Raw genomic sequence first — 19,220 nt, 5'->3', positions numbered from 1 at the left:
TAATTGAAGTATAGTTGACACACAGTGTTACATTAGTTTCAAGTGTACAACGTAGTGATTCAACACTCTATGTTATGCTACACTCACAAGTGTAGCTACCATCTGTCACCATACAGCACTGTTTCAGTACCATTGTATATATATTCCCTTTGCTGTACTTTTCATCCCAGTGACTTATTCCATAACTGGAAGCCTGTACCTTCTACTCCCCTTCACCCATTGTGCCCATTCCTTTACCCCCCTCCACCCTTCTGGCAACTGTCAGTTCTGTGTATTTATGGGTCTGTTTCTACTTTTTGTTTATTAATGTGTTTTTTAGATTCCACATATAAGTGAAATCATATGGTATTTGTCTTTCTCTTCAGACTTATTTCACTTAGCATTGTGCCTCCTAGGTCCATTCATGTTGTTGCAAATGATAACATCTCATCCTTTTTTTATAGCTGAGTAGTATTGTCCATTGTGTATATATACATCTTCTTTATTCATTCATCTATCAATGGACACTTGGATTGCTTCCATATCTTGGCTGTTGTAAATAATGCTACAGTAAAACAAAGGAGTGCAGATCTTTTAGAATTATGGTTTTTGTTTTCTTTGGGTAAATACCCAGTTGTGGAATTACTGGAGCATATGGAGCATATGGTAGTTCTATTTCTTTTTCTTTATACTATTTTCCACAGTGACTACACCAATTACATTCCCACCAACAGTGCATGAGGGTTCCTTTTTCTCCACATCCTCTCCAATTCCTCCTTTTTTTTTATTTTTCTAAGCATATTTATCCATTTGTCCTAATCCCATTTACCCTCTACAAATTTGTTATAGCAGTTATCACATTGTATCTGCTTAGGTATCCGTATCCCGCACTGCCCAGCATAGTTCCTAGCATATAGTAGACTTAATATTTGTGGAATAACTGAATAAATACTTGACTGAAAACGCAGTGCTGTGAAAGCACAGAGGAAAGGAAGTCCCTGACTCTCCTTTGGTGAATCAGGAAGGCTTCTGTTTTCATTTATTTCAACAATTTTTGTTAAAGTGCCAATTTAGTCTGAAAATACATGGATTATTTCTTAGGAATTATTTACATAAAATAAAAGGATAAGAGAGCCTAAATTAAAAAGTCAAAAGACCAAGAGTATCATTATTTAGATAATGAAAGAAATTAAACAATGAACTAGGAATCCTGGCAAGTGAATTCTGATCTCAGGTATCTAGCTACATAACTTTAGGTAATTGTACTGTAGTGCATTCTCTTCTACTGGATTATCTCTTGATCCTTTCCCAGTTCTAAAATTCTGTGATGAGGAGGAATGTGTAGATTTGGTCACTAATACTTCATACTATGTCAGAATGTCACCAGTACTTCAAAACTGCACTTTGAAAAGTGTGTGAATATGTAATATTCAGTTGGTGAATAGGGAAGGCTGTTTTATTCAAGTGTGAAGACTAAAGATAGATGGTAGGAGAGTGGATACAAAGAATGATATGTAGGGTAACTTCAGATAAGCAAATGAAGACAGAAAGGAGGATATTAATTTACAATGACCTCTTTTTTTACGTAAGTTATAGCAGTAATCCCAATGTGCAAATTTAGAATATATGACCAAGGCACTAGACATAGCTTTATAAATCTCATTTGAAAAGAAAATCAGGGGGCATCTCAGTTGTTAGAGCATGCCACTCTTGATCTCAGGGTTGTAGGTCCAAGCCTCACATTGGGTGTAGAAATTACTTTAAAAAACATTTTTTTTAAAGAAAGAAAATCAGTAATGTTAAGTACAAGTCAGAGAGCAGACATGAGCTCAGGTAAATGATGGTCCTTTGGTGCTCACCAAATGTTATGCCTTTTTGCTCCTTATATTCTTGCCTTACTGAGCAATATAATACATTTGCTTCTCATGCTGATTGCTTAGATGAATTGTTCATATTTTTATATAAATGTCAATCCATGCCTCCTTTTAAATAGTTCTAACTGGCTTCTATGTAGTAAAATTAGTGAATAGAGTTTTTCATTCAGTTTCCTTATTGCATATTTTCATGACCCTAGGAAATACAGTATATGGTTTCCTAGTTTATAATTTGCAAATTTATAAGAAAAATGTTCTGGTAGATCCCACATCCCATTTAATCTTAAAAAGACAAATATTGGAATAAAATTCATTCTACTTAAAAAGGGGAAAAAAAGCTATTGGTGGAATCCAATGGAGCTTCATTTAAAAATTAAGAACACAGTTAAATGAATCTTAAAATCAGCTCCTAGGGTTTAACAGTGCATATTGCTGAGCACCACATCCGGATGCAGGAAGTATTTTTGCTATCTCCATATTAAAACTTAATTTTTCTCTGTCTCTTGACCTCATATTAAGTGTATTCCTCCCAAGACTTTAACATTTTTGGTAACATCAGCTCCCACATAGTCAACTGTGATTCATTTTAAAGACTGACTCTTAAAGTAACATGAAATTGCAGTTCTTCACTGAGGCTGAATAATGAGTTCACTAGATGTGAATTTATTCAAAAGCTGCATGATCACTGTATTGGATGGATGGGGGAAGGGACAGGAAGGTATGTAAATATGTTAAATTCTTCATAAAATGTATCCTAATCAGCAGTGGATAACATCTCCAATTGATTAATCAAGATATGGCAATATATACACATTATTTAGAAATATGAAGGATAAATACTAGGAGAGATAGCTACAAATTCTGAAATTATTTCTCTAGAGAATGGGTGGCTAGGGGACTGCTCTTTTTTCATTACTAGCCTTCTAACATGACCAGTATTCTTTTGTTAAATTTTGTAAAAAAAATAAATAAATAAATGCGATAGTGTAAATACATGGCAGTTCTAGTTTCCATAAGATGTCACAATGTTTAAATACGTATATTTAAAGAGCTGATTATCCAGACATTAATAACAAACAAATCCATGAATTACAGTTCTAGTCTATTGGCAGTTTGTGTACTTAAAACTTCTGCTAAAAGTGGATTCCTAAATAGTGGATATTGGTACCTGAAAGAATTTGAATGCTGTCTTTCCCATGTAAAGATAAAATGTTCCTTAAATTCAACCCATGTTTGTGATATCCAAGCTTCATGTCCTTTAATGACCTCGAAAAAGAAGGTAAAACTCCTTCAAATGCGGAATAAGGCAATTTGAGAATAAAAGTGCAAATAACACAGTTAATTAATCTGCTAATCTTTTTGCTCTTGAGTATTAGCGTATGATGTACACATTAATATATAATCTCAGTCAGATCAAGGATCTCATCTGGTTTATATTTCTGGAGTTTAGAAGAGAGCCTGGCATACAGTATGAGAATAAAATATATTTGTTAAGTGATTAATGAAATTCAATAAAACTTCATTTTGATATTGCACTACTTAAGAAAGAAACTAAATTGGAGAGATCCTTCTAAAATAGAAAATAAAATAAAAATAAAACCATTTTTCTTCTTTAACCTGTGCTTGTTGATGGGACATATGTGAGTCTTGTTGCTGTGATAGGTGTGCTTATTTGTGAGAAACATAATGGTAAGTGTACTCCATTTGCTTATTATTCCTTAGGCCTATTACTACTGTGCCATCATAGAGGATGTGATTCTTCGCTTTGCTTGGACTGTCCAAATCTCAATTACCTCCATGACATTGTCGCCTCATTCTGGGGACATCATTGCTACTGTCTTTGCTCCCCTTGAGGTTTTCCGGTAAGCAAACTACAAAAAAGCCTATCAAAAAAAATTTTCCCTAGAAGATACCCAGTACTTACAAATTAGAATTTATTAAAACTTAAACTTGAAAGGCTTAAGTTTTCCAACTTTTCTCAAACTTTTATTAGCCTTAGAGTTGGAAAATCCTTCTTGAGGGTCTAAGAGGTTAATTCTTACAAAGTTAAAAATACTACTAATGATGGCTTATAAGCTTTTTTTAGAATTGGGCTCCATTAGAAGGGTCATGAGTGGAAATTGGGAGGTAAAAAGCCTTAGAACAGAAATTAAAATAAAAATCTTTTGAGAATCATTATTTGCAATTTGACATTCTGGGATGTTCAGGCAGCTTTTTCACTGGAAGCAAAGGAAATGCCAGAGGAATTGTGTTTTAAATCTTCCTAAAGACATCAGTGATCTAACAAGATAGCCTAAAATCTAAGTAAAAGCAGGTACCCCTAGGTAAGCAAAGCATTAAAGCTAATTTTGCACTAAAGAAATTTGCCAAACCTAGAGACTTTGAGATTCAGTTGTGATAACGAGTTCAAGTTTGTTTGACCTGATATCATAGCTTGAAAATATATAAAACAAAAGTTGATGTTGCTAAGAAGTAGTAGATAAATTTACAATTTTAGAGAAAGATTTTAACATACTTTTCTCAGTAATAAACAGAGTCCAGTTAACCAACTTGACCTAATTGACATACATGGAGCACTGCATTCAACAACTAAATACACATTCTTTTATTTGCATGTAGAACGTTTACCAAAATTAACCACATGCTGGACCGTAAAGTAAGTTTCAACAAATTTCAGAGGATTAAAATCACAAAAGGACAATCTGAGAATCCTCAAATGTTTAGAAATCAAGCAGTATAGGTCTAAATAACCCATGGGTCAAAGTTGAAATCGTAATGGAAATTTTAAAATATTTTGAACAGGGGCGCCTGGGTGGCGCAGTCGTTAAGCGTCTGCCTTCGGCTCAGGGCATGATCCCAGCATTCTGGGATCAAGCCCCACATCAGGCTCTTCCGCTGGGAGCCCGCTTCTTCCTCTCCCACTCCCCCTGCTTGTGTTCCCTCTCTCGCTGGCTGTCTCTGTCAAATAAATAAATAAAATCTTAAAAAAAAAAAATATTTTGAACATAATGAAACTGATAATGTGACAAAAGAAAATGCAGGTTAAAGCCATGCTTAGAGGGCAATATATAGCTGTAAATGTATACATTGGAAAAATAAACAGCTTCAAAAAAATTTTAAAACAGCAAATCAAATCCAAATGAAAGTAGAAAGAAGGAAATATAAAGAACAGAGATTAGTGGAATAGAAAACATAAAGTAGAGAAAATTAACATGCCAAAGTAAGTTCTTTTAAAAGTGAATAAAATTGATAAAATGTCTAAATATGACTGATGGAACAAAAAAGAAAAGCACAAATTACAAATAACAAAGATCCTCAAGATATTTTTTTAAAAGTGTAATATGAGGGGCGCCTGGGTAGCTCAATCAGTTAAGCATCTGACTCTTGATTTCAGCTCAGGTCATGATCTTTGGGTTTTGAGATCGAGCCCTGCATCTGGCTCCATGCTAGTCATGGAGCTTGCTTAAGATTCTCTCTGTCTCCCTCTCTATCCCTTCCTCTCCCCCTTCCCCTTCTCTTAAAAAAAAAAAAAAAAAAGAATAGAATGATATTATGAGCGACTTTATGCCAATAAAGTAAAAAATTTAGATGGAATGGACAAATTCCTTGAAAAGCACTATTTAGTAAAACCAATAAAGAGAGTATTAAGGAGGGCAACATGATGAGCACTGGGTATCATGTAAGACTGGTGAATCACTGAACTCTACCTCTGAAACTGATAATATACTATATGTTAATTAATTGAATTTAAATAAAAATAAATAAAACCAATAAAGAAGAAATAGATAATCCGATAGGTTTTTATCTATTAAAGAAATTATATTCATATTAAAATCCTCCTCACAACAGGGGGGCGGGGTGCCTGGGTGGCTCAGTAATTTAAGCATCCAACTTGATTTCAGCTCAGGGTCATAATCTCAAGATCATGAGGTGAAGCCCACATCGGGTGTGTGCTCAGCAAGGGGTCTGCTTGAGCTTCTCTCCCTTTCCCTCTGCCCCGCCCCCCAACATGTGCATGCATGCACGTTTTCTCTCTCTCTCTCTCTAAAATAAATAAATATTTAAAAAAATATATCCTTTCTCACAAGGAAAACTGTAGGCTCAGGGAATTCCTCCAAATATATGAGGAGGAAATATCAGTTGTACATAAAACTTTTCCAGAGGAAAGAGGCAATAAAAGGAACACTTACCAGTTCATTTTATGCAACCAATGTGGCTTTGATATCTAAAACTACGAAGACATTCCAGGAAAGACCAACCAGTCTGTCTCATGTAGAGAAATGCAAAACTCCTGACAAAAATATTAGCTAATGAATCCAACAACATATAAAAAGCATAATACATGACAACCAAGTTAGTTTCATTATAGGAATGTGAGATTTAATATTCAAAAATCATTTAACATTTAAAAATTAATCTGTGTTAATTCACATCAATAGAATAAAGGGGGGAAATCCTTCATGTGTGTAGAAAACACCATTGAGAAAAGTCAGTACGTGTACAAAAACATAAATAAGATCGTATATAATGGTGAAACACTGTAAGCTCTCCCTTGAGATCAGGAACGAGATTATTATGCATGTTGTCACTTCATTTTAACATCATACTGCAAGTATAGTTAGTGTAGTGGAGGGTGGGGAGGAGACAGTGTAAGAAGTAGAAAAGAGGGGCACCTGGGTGGCGAAGTCTGTTAAGTGTCCAACTCTTGGTTTCAGTTTAGGTTATGATCTCAGAGTTGAGAGATCAAGCCCTGCGCTGGACTGCACAATCTGCTTGAGATTCTTTTTCCCTCTCCTTCTGCCCCTCACCCCAGCTTCCTTGCATGCACGCTCTCTCTCTCTCAAATCTTTTTGAAAAAAAGAATTAGGAAAAAATAAAACTAATTATTCATCCGTGACATGATTGTATATGCAGAAAATTCAAAAGAATTTACAAATATGCTATTAGAATAAATGTACTGTGTCCCTGAATAAAAGGTCAATATAAATAAAAATTTAATGTTCTAAAAAACAGTCCCAAATAACTAGAAAATGAAATCTTAAAAAACACACCATTTTGAATAGCATCAGAATATATCATATACCTAGGAATAAATTTAATGAATGATTATGTGTACAAAAATTGACAAGCCAGTTCTATAATTTATATGGAAATAGGATGAAGAATAGCCAAGACTAGGAGTGCCTGGGTGACACAGTCGGTTGAGCGTCCAACTCTTGGTTTTGGCTCAGGTTTGACCTTACGGTTGTGAGATCGAGCCCTGCCTTGGGCTTTGTGCTCAGTGTGGAGTCAGCTTGGGTTTCTTTCTCCCTCTCCCTCTGTCCCCCCACCCCCCGCTCACTTGCTCTTTCTCTAAAAATAAATGAATAAAATCTTTAAAAAAAAAATAGAATAGCCAAGACTATGCTGAAAAGAAAAAAGTTAAAGGACTTATACTCTCAAATATCAAGACTTACTATATAGCTACAGTGATCAAGACAGTGCCTGGTATTAGTGAAAGAATAGACAAGTAGTCCACTGGAACAGAATAGGGAGCCCAGAAACAGATCCACACATACATTGACAGTACCTGATTTATGACGAAGGTAGTTAAATATCAGTGTAGAAAAAGAGGTTCTTTAATAAATGATATTGAGCCAACTGGATATTCATATGGGGAGAAAAAGTGAATCTTGACTCTTACTGTATACTGCATACAAAATCAATTCCAGGTGGATTGCAGAACTAAATATGAAAGGTAAATTAATAAATAAACTCTCTAGAGCATAGGAGGGCACTGTAAAGGCAGCTTTCAGTGTGTGATAATACTGTATTTTTTATTTCTGAGTGGTAATTACACAGTGTGGTCACTTTATAATAATCAAGTTGCCCACTTAATGATTTGCACAATTTTGTATATCTGTGTAATACTTTAAATGCTTATTTAAAAAAAAAAGCAGCCTAAAAGAAAGGATTGTCGTCAAAGAAGTGGCAGTTAGGTTGACTGCTAACTTCTCAACAGTAACAATGAAAATCAGAAGTCATTAAAATGATATTTTCAGTGTGCTGAAAGAAAATAACAGTCTACCTAGAACTCTTTCTCCATGGAAAATATCTTTCACAAATGAAAATGAAATAAAGATATTTTCAGACATGTTTATAGCATTCCTCTGAGTCAGGATGGGCACATCTATCACAATTGTCTGATAAAATAAGATAAAACCTGGAAAGATTAAGATAAACTTGAAAGACAAAGGTTGAATCTGGAAATAGTATACTTGTTGCTCTTAGTGCCCTTTCCCAATCATGTGCCGACCCTCTTCTTCACTTTCCCAAATGTCTAGGTAGGACCTGAGACTCTTCATCACTACAAGACCTACTCTCCTCCCACTTCTTTCTCTTCCACATATCATGCTGCTTTATGAATTAAAAAAAACTTTTTTCTAATAAAGAAAAAACTCACTTTTTAAATTCTTTTTTTTTTTTAAAGATTTTACTTATTTATTTGACAGAGAGAGACACAGCCAGTGAGAGAGGGAACACAAGCAGGGGGAGTGGGAGAGGAAGAAGCAGGCTCCCAGCGGAGGAGCCTGATGCGGGGCTCCATCCCAAAACGCCAGGATCACGCCCTGAGCCAAAGGCAGACAACTGAGCCACCCAGGCTCCCCCAGTTTTTAAATTCTTGATTATTTCATTTCTCCTTTAAAAATTATTGGCTTAATAGTAGAATCAGATGTTCTATCACCCATAAAAAACAAAAGCAAAAAGCCTCCTTTGAATCTACTTTCCTCCTCCAACTCTTGCCCATTTCTGCCTCCTTTACAGCAGAATTCTTCAAAAGATGTCTGTACTTGGTATCTCCACTGTCTCACTCCTCCCCATTCTCCTTTTAATTCAACTCAAATCTTTTTCCCCAATACTCAAACTAAATTGCTTTTGTTAATAATCTACGATAACAACAGTAATAATAACAATAATAGCAGACACTTATGTATTGCCCACTGTGTGCCTGGCACTGTTCTGAGCTCTTTACCTGTCTTAACTTATGAATCCTCACAATAATGTTATGAGGTAGAGAATCTATCCCATTTTGCTGATGCCACTGAAGCGTAGGTTAAGCAACTCCTCCAAGGTCATTACACCTAGTAAGTGGTGGAGTCATGATTTGAATCTAGACGGTCTTTCAGAATCTGTGCTCTGCCTCTCCGTTTTGCCAAATCCAGCAGTCATTCTCTGTACCTACCTTACTTTACCTCTCAGCAAAGCACTTTTTTCACTTCATTTCTCAGAAGCTGTACCCTTACGTCTTCCTAGCTATTCCTTCTCAATTCCTTCACTGGTTCTTTCTCCTCTTTGCAGATGGTAATTGCTGGAGTGTTCCAGCGTTTAAACCCCTGCCCACTTCTTTCTTCCACTTTTATTACTCCTAACCCCGTGACTTGTGCAGTTCTCCAGCCTTAGATTCTCCCTAGAACTGCAGACACATATCCATCTAGCCAGTGGAATTTCCCCCTTTGCCTAGGCCATTCTAGTTCCCTCCCCACCCACCACCACACCATGTTTTCCTGTTTTAATATTCTAACCCTTCATTCCTTGTTTTTATTTCATGAGTGGAAACTTGATATACGGGGAGAGTTACAGTTTCCAGTAGGAAGTTCAGATTTTATAAATAAAATCCCTACTTACTCCATTTTGCTAAGGCGATTTGTGTGGAACTTCTTCCGCCTGGAGAATGAACATCTGAATAACTGTGGTGAATTCCGTGCCGTGCGGGACATCTCTGTGGCCCCTCTGAATGCGGATGACCAGACACTCCTAGAACAGATGATGGACCAGGATGATGGGGTACGAAACCGCCAGAAGAACCGGCCATGGAAGTACAGCCAGAGCGTATCCCTGCGCCGGCCTCGCCTCGCTTCTCAGTATGTATGGCTTCCACTTTTCAGAGACGAATTTCCTTCAGGTGTTGGCACTGGTTAACATTTAAGCTAAGAAGGTATCAGGTTGAACCACATGAAATTGCTGGCATTCAGCCATTTTTCACCTACGAAAAACAGCAGTAGCAGCAATTTTATACACTCCAACCTATAGAATGTCTTAACACATAGAGTAAAATGTCATTAATACATTAGTTAATGCATTAATGCTATAAATTTGACATTAAAAGTACACTGGGGAAAATTTGTTGGAGAATATTTCCTTGACTCTTCAGCATGTTTTGTATACAGATAATTTTCAAGTTATAAACTTTAGGAATCCTGGCTCTGCCACTTGGCCCCTATGTAACTTTGACCAAATTACCTAATATCTCTATATTGCCTTTCATCTTAAAATTGAAATTAATATCCCTGCTTATAGAGTGGTTGTGACATAGCATTTAGACCAGTTTCCTCACAGAAAGAGTTCTTATATATAGTTTATGTAAATATAAGTTATTATTATTTTAATTTTCTTACCAAAATACCCACAACGGTATTTTTATAAGTCATTAATTTTGTATGATCCTAAATAGAACGATAAATGTAAGTATATTGTGGCTGCATTTGGAACTTAGAGACAGATTTCACAGTGGATTGGAGTGATGGGGAGACTTAAGTTGAGTGTGGGCAGTTGTCTAAAGGATAAGAGAGTGCTTGACTAGGCCAGAGGCACAGTAAAGACATAGAGGCAGAAGGAAAGCCATGTGACTAGAACTATAATAAAAAAAAATTTAGCTGAATAGATGAAGTATGATTGTAAAAGTCTGGAAAATACAAGCTTGATCATACAGGCAGGAAGGATTCAAAGAATGTTTTTCTTTTTTTTTTTTTTTCCGGAGAATGTTTTTTCATGGAAGAATGACATGAAAGTAGTATTTTCATAAGTTTTAATGGCACTGTGCAAGATACGTTGGGGAATGGAACACTAAAGTCCAGAAGACCAACTAGAAGGCCACCATGGTATTCTGAAGTATCAGACATTGAGGACTTGGGTTAGGATGCTTTACAATACTACTAAAAATAATATGAGGAGATGTTTTAAAGGAAGTAAAAAATAGGAGGTGGTAATAGTAACGCATAGGTATAGGAGAGCAGAGTAGAAATTGCCCAAGGTTCGAATAGAATTTGGAAGTTCTCTGAAGAGGACAAGGTAGAGAAAAGAAAAGCAGAAAAACAGCTAAGCCTGAGGAAACACAGGCAGGAGAAAAAAAATAAACAAAAGGAGCAAGAAAGGAATGGCCAGGGAGGTCTTTGGGAAGAACATCAAAACAAATCTTGAGACTATTGTAGTAAGGAAGCAGAGTTTGAAGAAGCCGGGGAGGTGGGTGCAAGGGATGGTGGGGTCAGCAAGTGCCACAAAGGACTGGAGGACTGTAGATACTTGTCTCATTGAGCTGCGAAATGTGAATGTGTTATCCTTGTTAGTCACCAGCAGAGGGCAGTCTAAACATACACTATTTCTGCTTCAGAAACAGGCAGGTTCTTTGGCACTAGATTATTACATTCAATTTCAGGTGTTAAGTGGGAAAACACTGAGATACAAGATTGCAACCGGAGGAAGATGTTTAGAACAAGGGAACAGGTTATGTGCAATGGAGAGAGCAGGGAATCTAAAATAAGAATTTCTGAATTTGAGTACTGACTCTGTGACTCCCACAGTCTTTAGCACATCCTTTACCTTTTTGAATGTCGGTTTCTACCTCTGTCAAGTGGGAATAATAATACCTACTTCACGATCATAGGGCTTATGAATTGCAGATTATTTTAACATTATCAAATCCCATTTTTCATCTAGTACAGGAATCTCTTCTGCCTCCTGATTAGACAGATGGTCATCTTACGCTGACTGACAATTGTCAGTGATAATGAAGTTTATAACTAGATGGGGCACCTGATTTTACTGTTGGGTGGTTATCGTGGTGGCTAGCTTATGTTAGGCTGAAGTATGCTTCACTGTAACTTTAACCAGTTGATACTAGTCGGGCTCTCATAACCTAGTCTCCTCCCTCTTCTACGTCATATCCTGTCAGCTTTTTGAAGACAACTGTCATGCCTCTGTGTAGGTCTTATCTTCTGCTGATTTACTCACCTAGTTTCATGTGTACCTTAAATGGCAGTCTTTCTATCCATGCTCATCATAATTCCTTATATTTGTCTCACACTTTACTGATGCTTTTTATATCCATTTTCTCACTTGATAGTGACACTGTCTCCATGAGGTAAGAGTACTCTAATGTGAAATGGGTATTATTCCTGCTTTATAGGGATGAAAATTAACACTCAAAAAGGTACATCTTTACAAAGTCAGTACTTAGACCTTCTTTTTTTTACTCAAGTAAATTAGCATACAGTGTTTTGTTAGTTTCAGGTGTACAATATGATTCAATATTTCTATCCATTACTCAGCATTCATCATAATAAGTTACTCTTATTTCCCCCCATCCTCCCACCCATGTCCCCTCTGGCAATCAGCAGTTTGTTCTCTGTATGTAAGAGTCTGGTTTTTTGGGGTTTTTTTTTTTTGGGTCCCCTTTTTTTTTCCTTTGCTTGTTCACTTGTTTTATTTCTTAAATTCCACATGTGAGTGAAATCGTATGGTATCTGTCTTTTTCTGACTTATTTCACTTAGCATTATACACTCTTAAGTCCATCCATGTTGCAAATGGCAAGATTTCATTATGTTTTATGGCTGATCAAACTTGGATCTTTTTCTAGGTTGCTTCTCTCTCTGCCACACGTGATCGGCCATTTTTCTTGTTACCTTCCTCTGGTTGCAGTTTAGTTTCTTAATGTTTTTCCAGTAATACCCAAAATTGAGGGTGATACTCCAGGAGTAGTCCATTGGGTGTAGTAATATAGTGCCCACTTACAATGTATTTTTAATGGTGATAAGATGGGAAATGTATCTAATATCATGAACATGTTTGTATTTTAATAATGGACTAAATGCTTTTTTTCCCCTTATTCCATTAGATCCAAGGCTCGTGACACTAAGGTATTGATAGAAGACACAGATGATGAAGCTAACACTTGAATCCTCTGAAGTCTAGATTCACATCTTTGGTTTTCCTACTCTACAATTCTTTCCTCGACCAACGCAACCTCTAGTACCTTTCCAGCCGAAAACAGGAGAAAACACATAACACATTTTCCGAGCTCTTCCAGATCGGATCCTATGGACTCCAAACAAGCTCACTGTGTTTCTTTTCTTTTCTTCTGGTTTAATTTTCATTTTCTATTTTTAAAACAAATATTTACTTCATTTTGCCAATCAGAGGACATTTTAAGGAACAAAAACATAGTATCTTATGGATTGTTTACAATCACAAGGACACAGATACCTATCAGGATGAAGAACAGGCATTGCAAGGACCCTCTGATGGGACGGTACCGAGATACCTCGGCTTCCGCTGGGCCCGGTTTTGACTGGTTGAAACCGGACATTGATTTTTAAATTTTTTGTCAGTTTATGTGGAGAATTTTTTCCTTTCCTTCATACCCAGCGCAAAAGCACTGGCCGCACTTGCAGGGAAAGTGCAACTTAGAGCAGTACCTTCATTCACGAAGCTACTTTTTAATTTGATGTAACTTTTCTTATTTTGGGGAGGGTTGCTGGGTGGGTGGGAAATATGATGTATTTGTTGCATATAGTTTTCTCATTATTTATGAAACTTAACCATAAAAGAATGCTATAACTCCTGTGCAATGAAGGTGGTAACAGTGAAAGAAGACAGGGGAAACTAATGTCGGACAGCGTTTGAGGGTTTAGTCCACAATACCTCTTTCATGAGACAACTTGCACCAGTTTGACTTTTTCTTTCTTTCTTTTTTTTTTTTTTAATTTTAAGCCAAAGTTTTATTATTGAATTTTTAAGTTGCTGCTGCTTTAGAATCCTGAGCATGTCTTTCATAACAAAGCATCTATACACTTCCACATAACCGGTTGAACTTTTTTAGAGGTCTGATAATTTTCGTTTTTTAAGGAACAAATGTGGAATATGTTTGCCCATACTCCCACCATAACAACTGAAGTTATGCCTTATTAAGCTTCAGCATTTAGGGTAATTGAAGTATAACCTTTACTGACACTGAATGAGAAGATAAAGCTATTTCAGAGACTCCTTACACCCTTATTGGATAGTTTTTCTTTTGGATTCACTTGCTTTAGCCAGAATTTGATCAAATTAAAAGTCTGTCTTGGGGAAACCATATTTTTGAGAGCAAAGAACAAATTATCCTTCTTCTGTCACATTACATGAATAAAACAAACCTTGGCAGTCATTTCTCCCAGCAGTTTTAAAGGATAAACATTGGATTTCATGCCCTCCTGTGAGAGAAAACCTGCTTTTAAGATTTTTGGGGTCTAAACTTGGTCATAAACCAAAGGTATATTTCTTAGACATTTCAGACTCTCATGGTCTGTGCACAATGCCCATTTTTACTTCTTTGTTTAATTTCTTTCCTATGTTTCTAAGTCATCCAAATAAGCCCCAAAACCTTAAAGGAGTTTGCTTCCTTGAATGTGGTTGGCATTAAATCGAGCATTTCATTATCTAACAAAATTAATATAAATACCAGGAAAAAGTGAAGTATGTTTTAATCCTCCCTTCCCCCCAGATCCAGATGAAGATTCCAGCATCAACATCAGTGGATGCATGAAAGTAAATTACTTCTGTCATTTTCAGCTTAATCATAGGCAAAGAGACATATGAATGGAAGGGCAGCTATAATTATTTCTTACTTAGTCTTGAAAATATGTGGTTACTGCCCTTTATGGTACCTTCTTGGTCAGCCACTCTTCTGCTGCATGTTGCAAGTCTTCACTCATACCTGTCGTGATTCCCATAGATTGTATTAAAGTTACTGTTAACTACCAAAAATCTATCAATTAACTGACAAATAGTTCATCTTTAAAGGAGTTTATTCCATTTTTATTCTGACAAGCTTCCAAAGTTTTTTTCCCTTTCCAAATTGAGAATTTTTTTCTGAAAAATCATACAAATTTTTGGCTTTTGTTGTTTTTTTATGTTTTGCCAAGCATGTTCCTTGGCCCAAAACTGAAAAGGAAAAGTTTAATTACTGTTTTTTTAGTTTAAATAAATTAAATCATTTATAATAATCAGTGGTAACAATTTAGTGACCCTTAATAGATTGCATTATTTATACTTGAGATTTTTTTTTTCTAACTATATTGTTTTTGTACTTCAAAACTATGGGGGAAATATCACTGGTCTGTCAAGAAATAACAGTAATTACTGAGTTAGAGAAGTCCAGTGGACCAGTCATTTCTTGTACAAATAAAACTGGTGGTACTAATGTGTATCCAGAGCAATTTGAATTGTCAACTTCATTTTCTATTAGTAGCACTGTATAATGACACACATAAAATCTTACAGTTGACTTCTGGTATTTGAACTCCCCAGTGTTTTGCTTTCAGTGTATGCTATAGCCAATTTGATGTTTCTTCAACTGTTATTATTCTAGGCCATAATCAGTATTATTTTTTCATAAATAATGCAATGTTAGAATTTGTTCCTTTTCTGATGTGTTTGTCCTGTTAGCATAGTCTATTCAAAAACGATAAGGCTTATGTAGCTTTCAGCTTACTATGACAGATGCTCAAATAAGTATTTAAATACACAGCTTTATGTGCCTTGTAAAGCTGTAAAGTGAAAAGAGGACTTTTCCTCATCAAGGGGAAGCAGTTTGGGAGATAGAGTATACATTTAAATTTTCTTCCTTGAAAAAAAGGCAATGTGAATTTTTCTCTTCTAAGTTTTAAATGCCCTAGCAGTTGTCAATGCCATGTCCTACCTAATATTTTATTGGAGATATCTGTACACTGAAACTCTCAGAACTCTTAGGAAATTAATGTCAGAGAGTCATTTTAAAGGAACAGCAATCTGACCAAAGGTAAAACTTTATCCGATTTTAGGTTTAGAAATTCTAGTCTAAATACTCCCCAAAGGAATGAAAAGGAAGTATTAAATGAATAAAGTTCATTGATGTGTGTAGAGAAATCAGAAGACAAAGAAAAATGGCTAATTTTCTACTCAGCAAATATGCACCTGTACTTAAGGCTGCCCAGACCATTAAAATGGAATCGTTGCTGATTTCATATCATACAGAGAGACAATAAAATGATCAAATTTAACTCATCATTAATTAGGTTATAATGGTAATTTTTAAGATTGGAAAGAAGCTGAAAACACATATGCAACTTTCTTTTCCAATGTCTCTCATTTTTCTCCTTAAGAAAGTTGCTTAACTTCAGAGTCAGAAGCAATGATGTGAGAGAGTGCCAGTCTCCTCATCAGTAACCTCTATGGACCCTTAAAGAGAGGAAAATGGGGCATAGCCCCCAGGACCTGCAACTCCCCAAAATTTTCATCATGAGAGTTTTAAGATTTTAATAGATTTTACTAGAAGTAGGTTGTTGATATACGGTATCCTTCCACTATGGTTTGACGAAGTATATTCATGATAAGTACAGAAAGCAGTTCATCCTTTCTTAAGAGGTGAACTCTAAGGCATGTTAAGAATAATTTAAAAAAAAAAAAACCAAGTAGCCTATTACTGAGTTGTACAGGCATCAGCTTAACAGGCATTTAGGTGAAGAAAAGTAAAATGATTGTGGAGATAGGAGAGAAGAGTGGGAAGGTGTTGGATTGTGGCAGCAAGAAGCAGGGTGGTTAAAAAGTGTGTGAAATTGGTGGCATTGGTCATGCCTTGCTGCCTCTCCTTTAGTGGTTATGTTCTTAGTAGAGACCTGCCTTTATTTTCCCATCATCTTTTTTTCCCATTATTTGCATTATTCAGGAAATAATACCCAAATGCAATTTCCTAAACAATGACTAGAAAACTTCTTAATCTAAGGAAACTAATTTAGAAAATAACCATATCCATGGCATTATTTTATTTAAAAATTTAAAATTCTCTGAAGTGGTTGCACTGTTTGGTAAACAAATTTCAGAATACAGTTCTCTTTAATTTGCATGAAATTTGCCTATCTTGGAAAATAAGTACTACTTGCTATATAACATATTTAAATTTTTTAAATTAAGATTGCTTCTCAGATTTAAAAAAATCATGTTGAATCTATGGCTTTTTCAACTACAAAATTGCCACACTTTTCTCAAATCTAATTTAAAAGCCAGCATCATTACATATAATATCTGTAGTCACTAGGTTAAGACAATACAAGTTATGGTAGAACTTCAGAAAAAGGTGAAGAATAAATCCGATTTATCAGCTTACTTCATTTTACGATGCATCTAACTTTTATTTCTTGCTTATGATGATTAGGAGAGTTAAAATGAGATTTTACAAATTACTTAAACACATTTCTACATTTCAGGTATCAGTCTCGATAGTCTTAAAAGCTAACTTACTGCATTATATTTTCAATCTGTACAATGTCAGAACACACTGATAATGTGGGATAGAATTGAGAAATTTGTAATAGTCAGTGCTAAGGACCAGTAATTTAACCGGCATTAAACCATACTTTACTCACCACATGAAAAAGTAAAATCATCTCATTAGATTGGAAAGAGCTTAATTTAAGCAATATGAGAAGTTTGCCTGGGAATGGAGATTGTTTGGTACACTTCATAATGGCCTTCCTTGTATCAATTGGCAAAACTCTGATACTGAGTTGCCCCTTAAAAACAACCTTCCATAATGTATTTGCTTACTTATGATGGAAGAGGAAGTGAGAGGGACAAGATGAGAGTTTCCCCTGGAGTGAAAAGAATCATTATACTAATTTTCATCTAAAATATGTTTCCTTGCAGCAGACCTTTGGTTTATTTTATTAGTATATCAAAGCCACCTTCAGTTTTTTTATGGTGCCATCAACTTAAGGAGGACAATCAAATAACCAATTGTTTGCCTTGGATTCACTTTGTCTGCTAATTACAGTCTCATCTTGTATACCTTCAAAACCAGTTACTTGACTAAACTTCCGCCATATTACCTTAGTTCTTCCTATGCCCTTTCCTCTGTACCACCACAAATCAGAGGGAAGACTTACTACCAGAAAGGTGTGGACTCATAAGAAAGAGCAAGGATTCCATCTCACTACCCAAACTTCCTGAAGTTCCTACCCAGAATTCCCTGATTGTCCTGTAACAACACCAGCATGGTGGGAATAGGGAGAAAGAATGTGGGGAATCCTGAAAGAACCCTGTAATTGATCATGACATTGTCATTCTTTTGAAGTGTAAAGTGAAATTGTGAGCCACTCACATTTGCAAAAAGAGCAGAATTCAAGCTTTATCACATTGTTGATTAATTCTTGCTATGTTCTGGATTAGCACAGAAGCTTGTATCAATGAAGACTATTTAGGAGGGGAATAGGGTGTAAAATGTATCTGTCTTTTCGAACCCTCTCCCTCTACTCATGTTTCCTTCACCCCCCTACCACATTGTGTTCGTCAAATGATACTATTCTATTAAACCCTGAGCTATAGTTGTCAAAAGTAACTATGAAATGTGATTAGTCCTCTGTGGGTGCTTCTTTCCCTCTTTTTTCTCCCTTGCTTTCTTTCTTACTCTCTCCACTCTGGTAAATGGAAAAGGTGACGTCAAAGAATTGATGCTTGCTTGGACTCATGTTGTATCTGTGACTATGCTATTAGCTGTCTCCTTTTTCCTTCTTATATGGGTAGAATTCTTACGATGTGTGGAGTTCCCTTCTTGATAAGTAGGTTAAATGCACAATGTGGTACTGTTTTATAGTTTCTAGATGGTTGTATAAAGCAAAAAGTTAATGTGGTTATGTGTTTTTAAAAGAAAATAAGTGATTGGTTACAAACTCTGTCCTTTTTTCATTATTACAAGCTCTGTTTTCCAACAGTTTTCTGACTCCTTTGTCATTGGCAAATGGCTTGTGTGATTGCGTGTTTTTCTCTCCTGGTTTCTTGGATTCCCGAACATGATTCTTCTTAAGACTAATGTGTATAAGAGTTTAGGGCAAACATATTTCAAGGATGAAACATTTTTTAACTCTTTCACTAAATTAAAAAATAATCTTAAATGGCCTTTTGTCTTTAGGTAGTATTAGGCATCTAATGGATTGATACAACAGCTCATTTTTTTGTACTGACAGAATCTCAAGTATTAGATGAAATGGTATGTCTAGTTGTATTTTGGAGAGCTGGACTCCTGTTATCATGACATATCTGTGTAGAGAGGAGATAGTAGCTATAGGGCGTTGAGATTGGATGGCTTTTTTAAGTGTCACTGATGCCTACAGAAGGATAACACTGAGGGCAAGTTCAGGCAATTGGAAGCCAGATGTGGAAACAGAGGGCCTCTTTAGTTGCATACAGCATTCTCATTTCCTACTGTAGGAGACAAAGGGAAAGGAGAAAGAATGAAGACCAAGGCAGGACTTAATAGAGTA

At 35.9% G+C, this 19,220-nt stretch overlaps 1 protein-coding gene across 1 annotated transcript in view; it reads left to right on the top strand.

Annotated features, from left to right (window-relative positions):
- Positions 1 to 18,670, top strand: part of XPR1 (xenotropic and polytropic retrovirus receptor 1) — a 236,222-nt gene extending 217,552 nt beyond the window's left edge. Inside the window, exons 13-15 of the mRNA XM_002920794.4 lie at positions 3,576 to 3,715; positions 9,533 to 9,754; positions 12,785 to 18,670. Of these exons, the coding sequence (XP_002920840.1) occupies positions 3,576 to 3,715; positions 9,533 to 9,754; positions 12,785 to 12,845 (423 nt within the window). The 3' untranslated portion in view covers positions 12,846 to 18,670. The remainder of the gene's footprint in view (positions 1 to 3,575; positions 3,716 to 9,532; positions 9,755 to 12,784) is intronic.
- Positions 18,671 to 19,220: the final 550 nt, after the last annotated feature.

Source organism: Ailuropoda melanoleuca, chromosome 8 (genome assembly GCF_002007445.2).
Source record: "Ailuropoda melanoleuca isolate Jingjing chromosome 8, ASM200744v2, whole genome shotgun sequence".
Classification (NCBI taxonomy): domain Eukaryota; kingdom Metazoa; phylum Chordata; class Mammalia; order Carnivora; family Ursidae; genus Ailuropoda; species Ailuropoda melanoleuca.
This window is presented reverse-complemented; position numbering and strand designations above follow the sequence as displayed.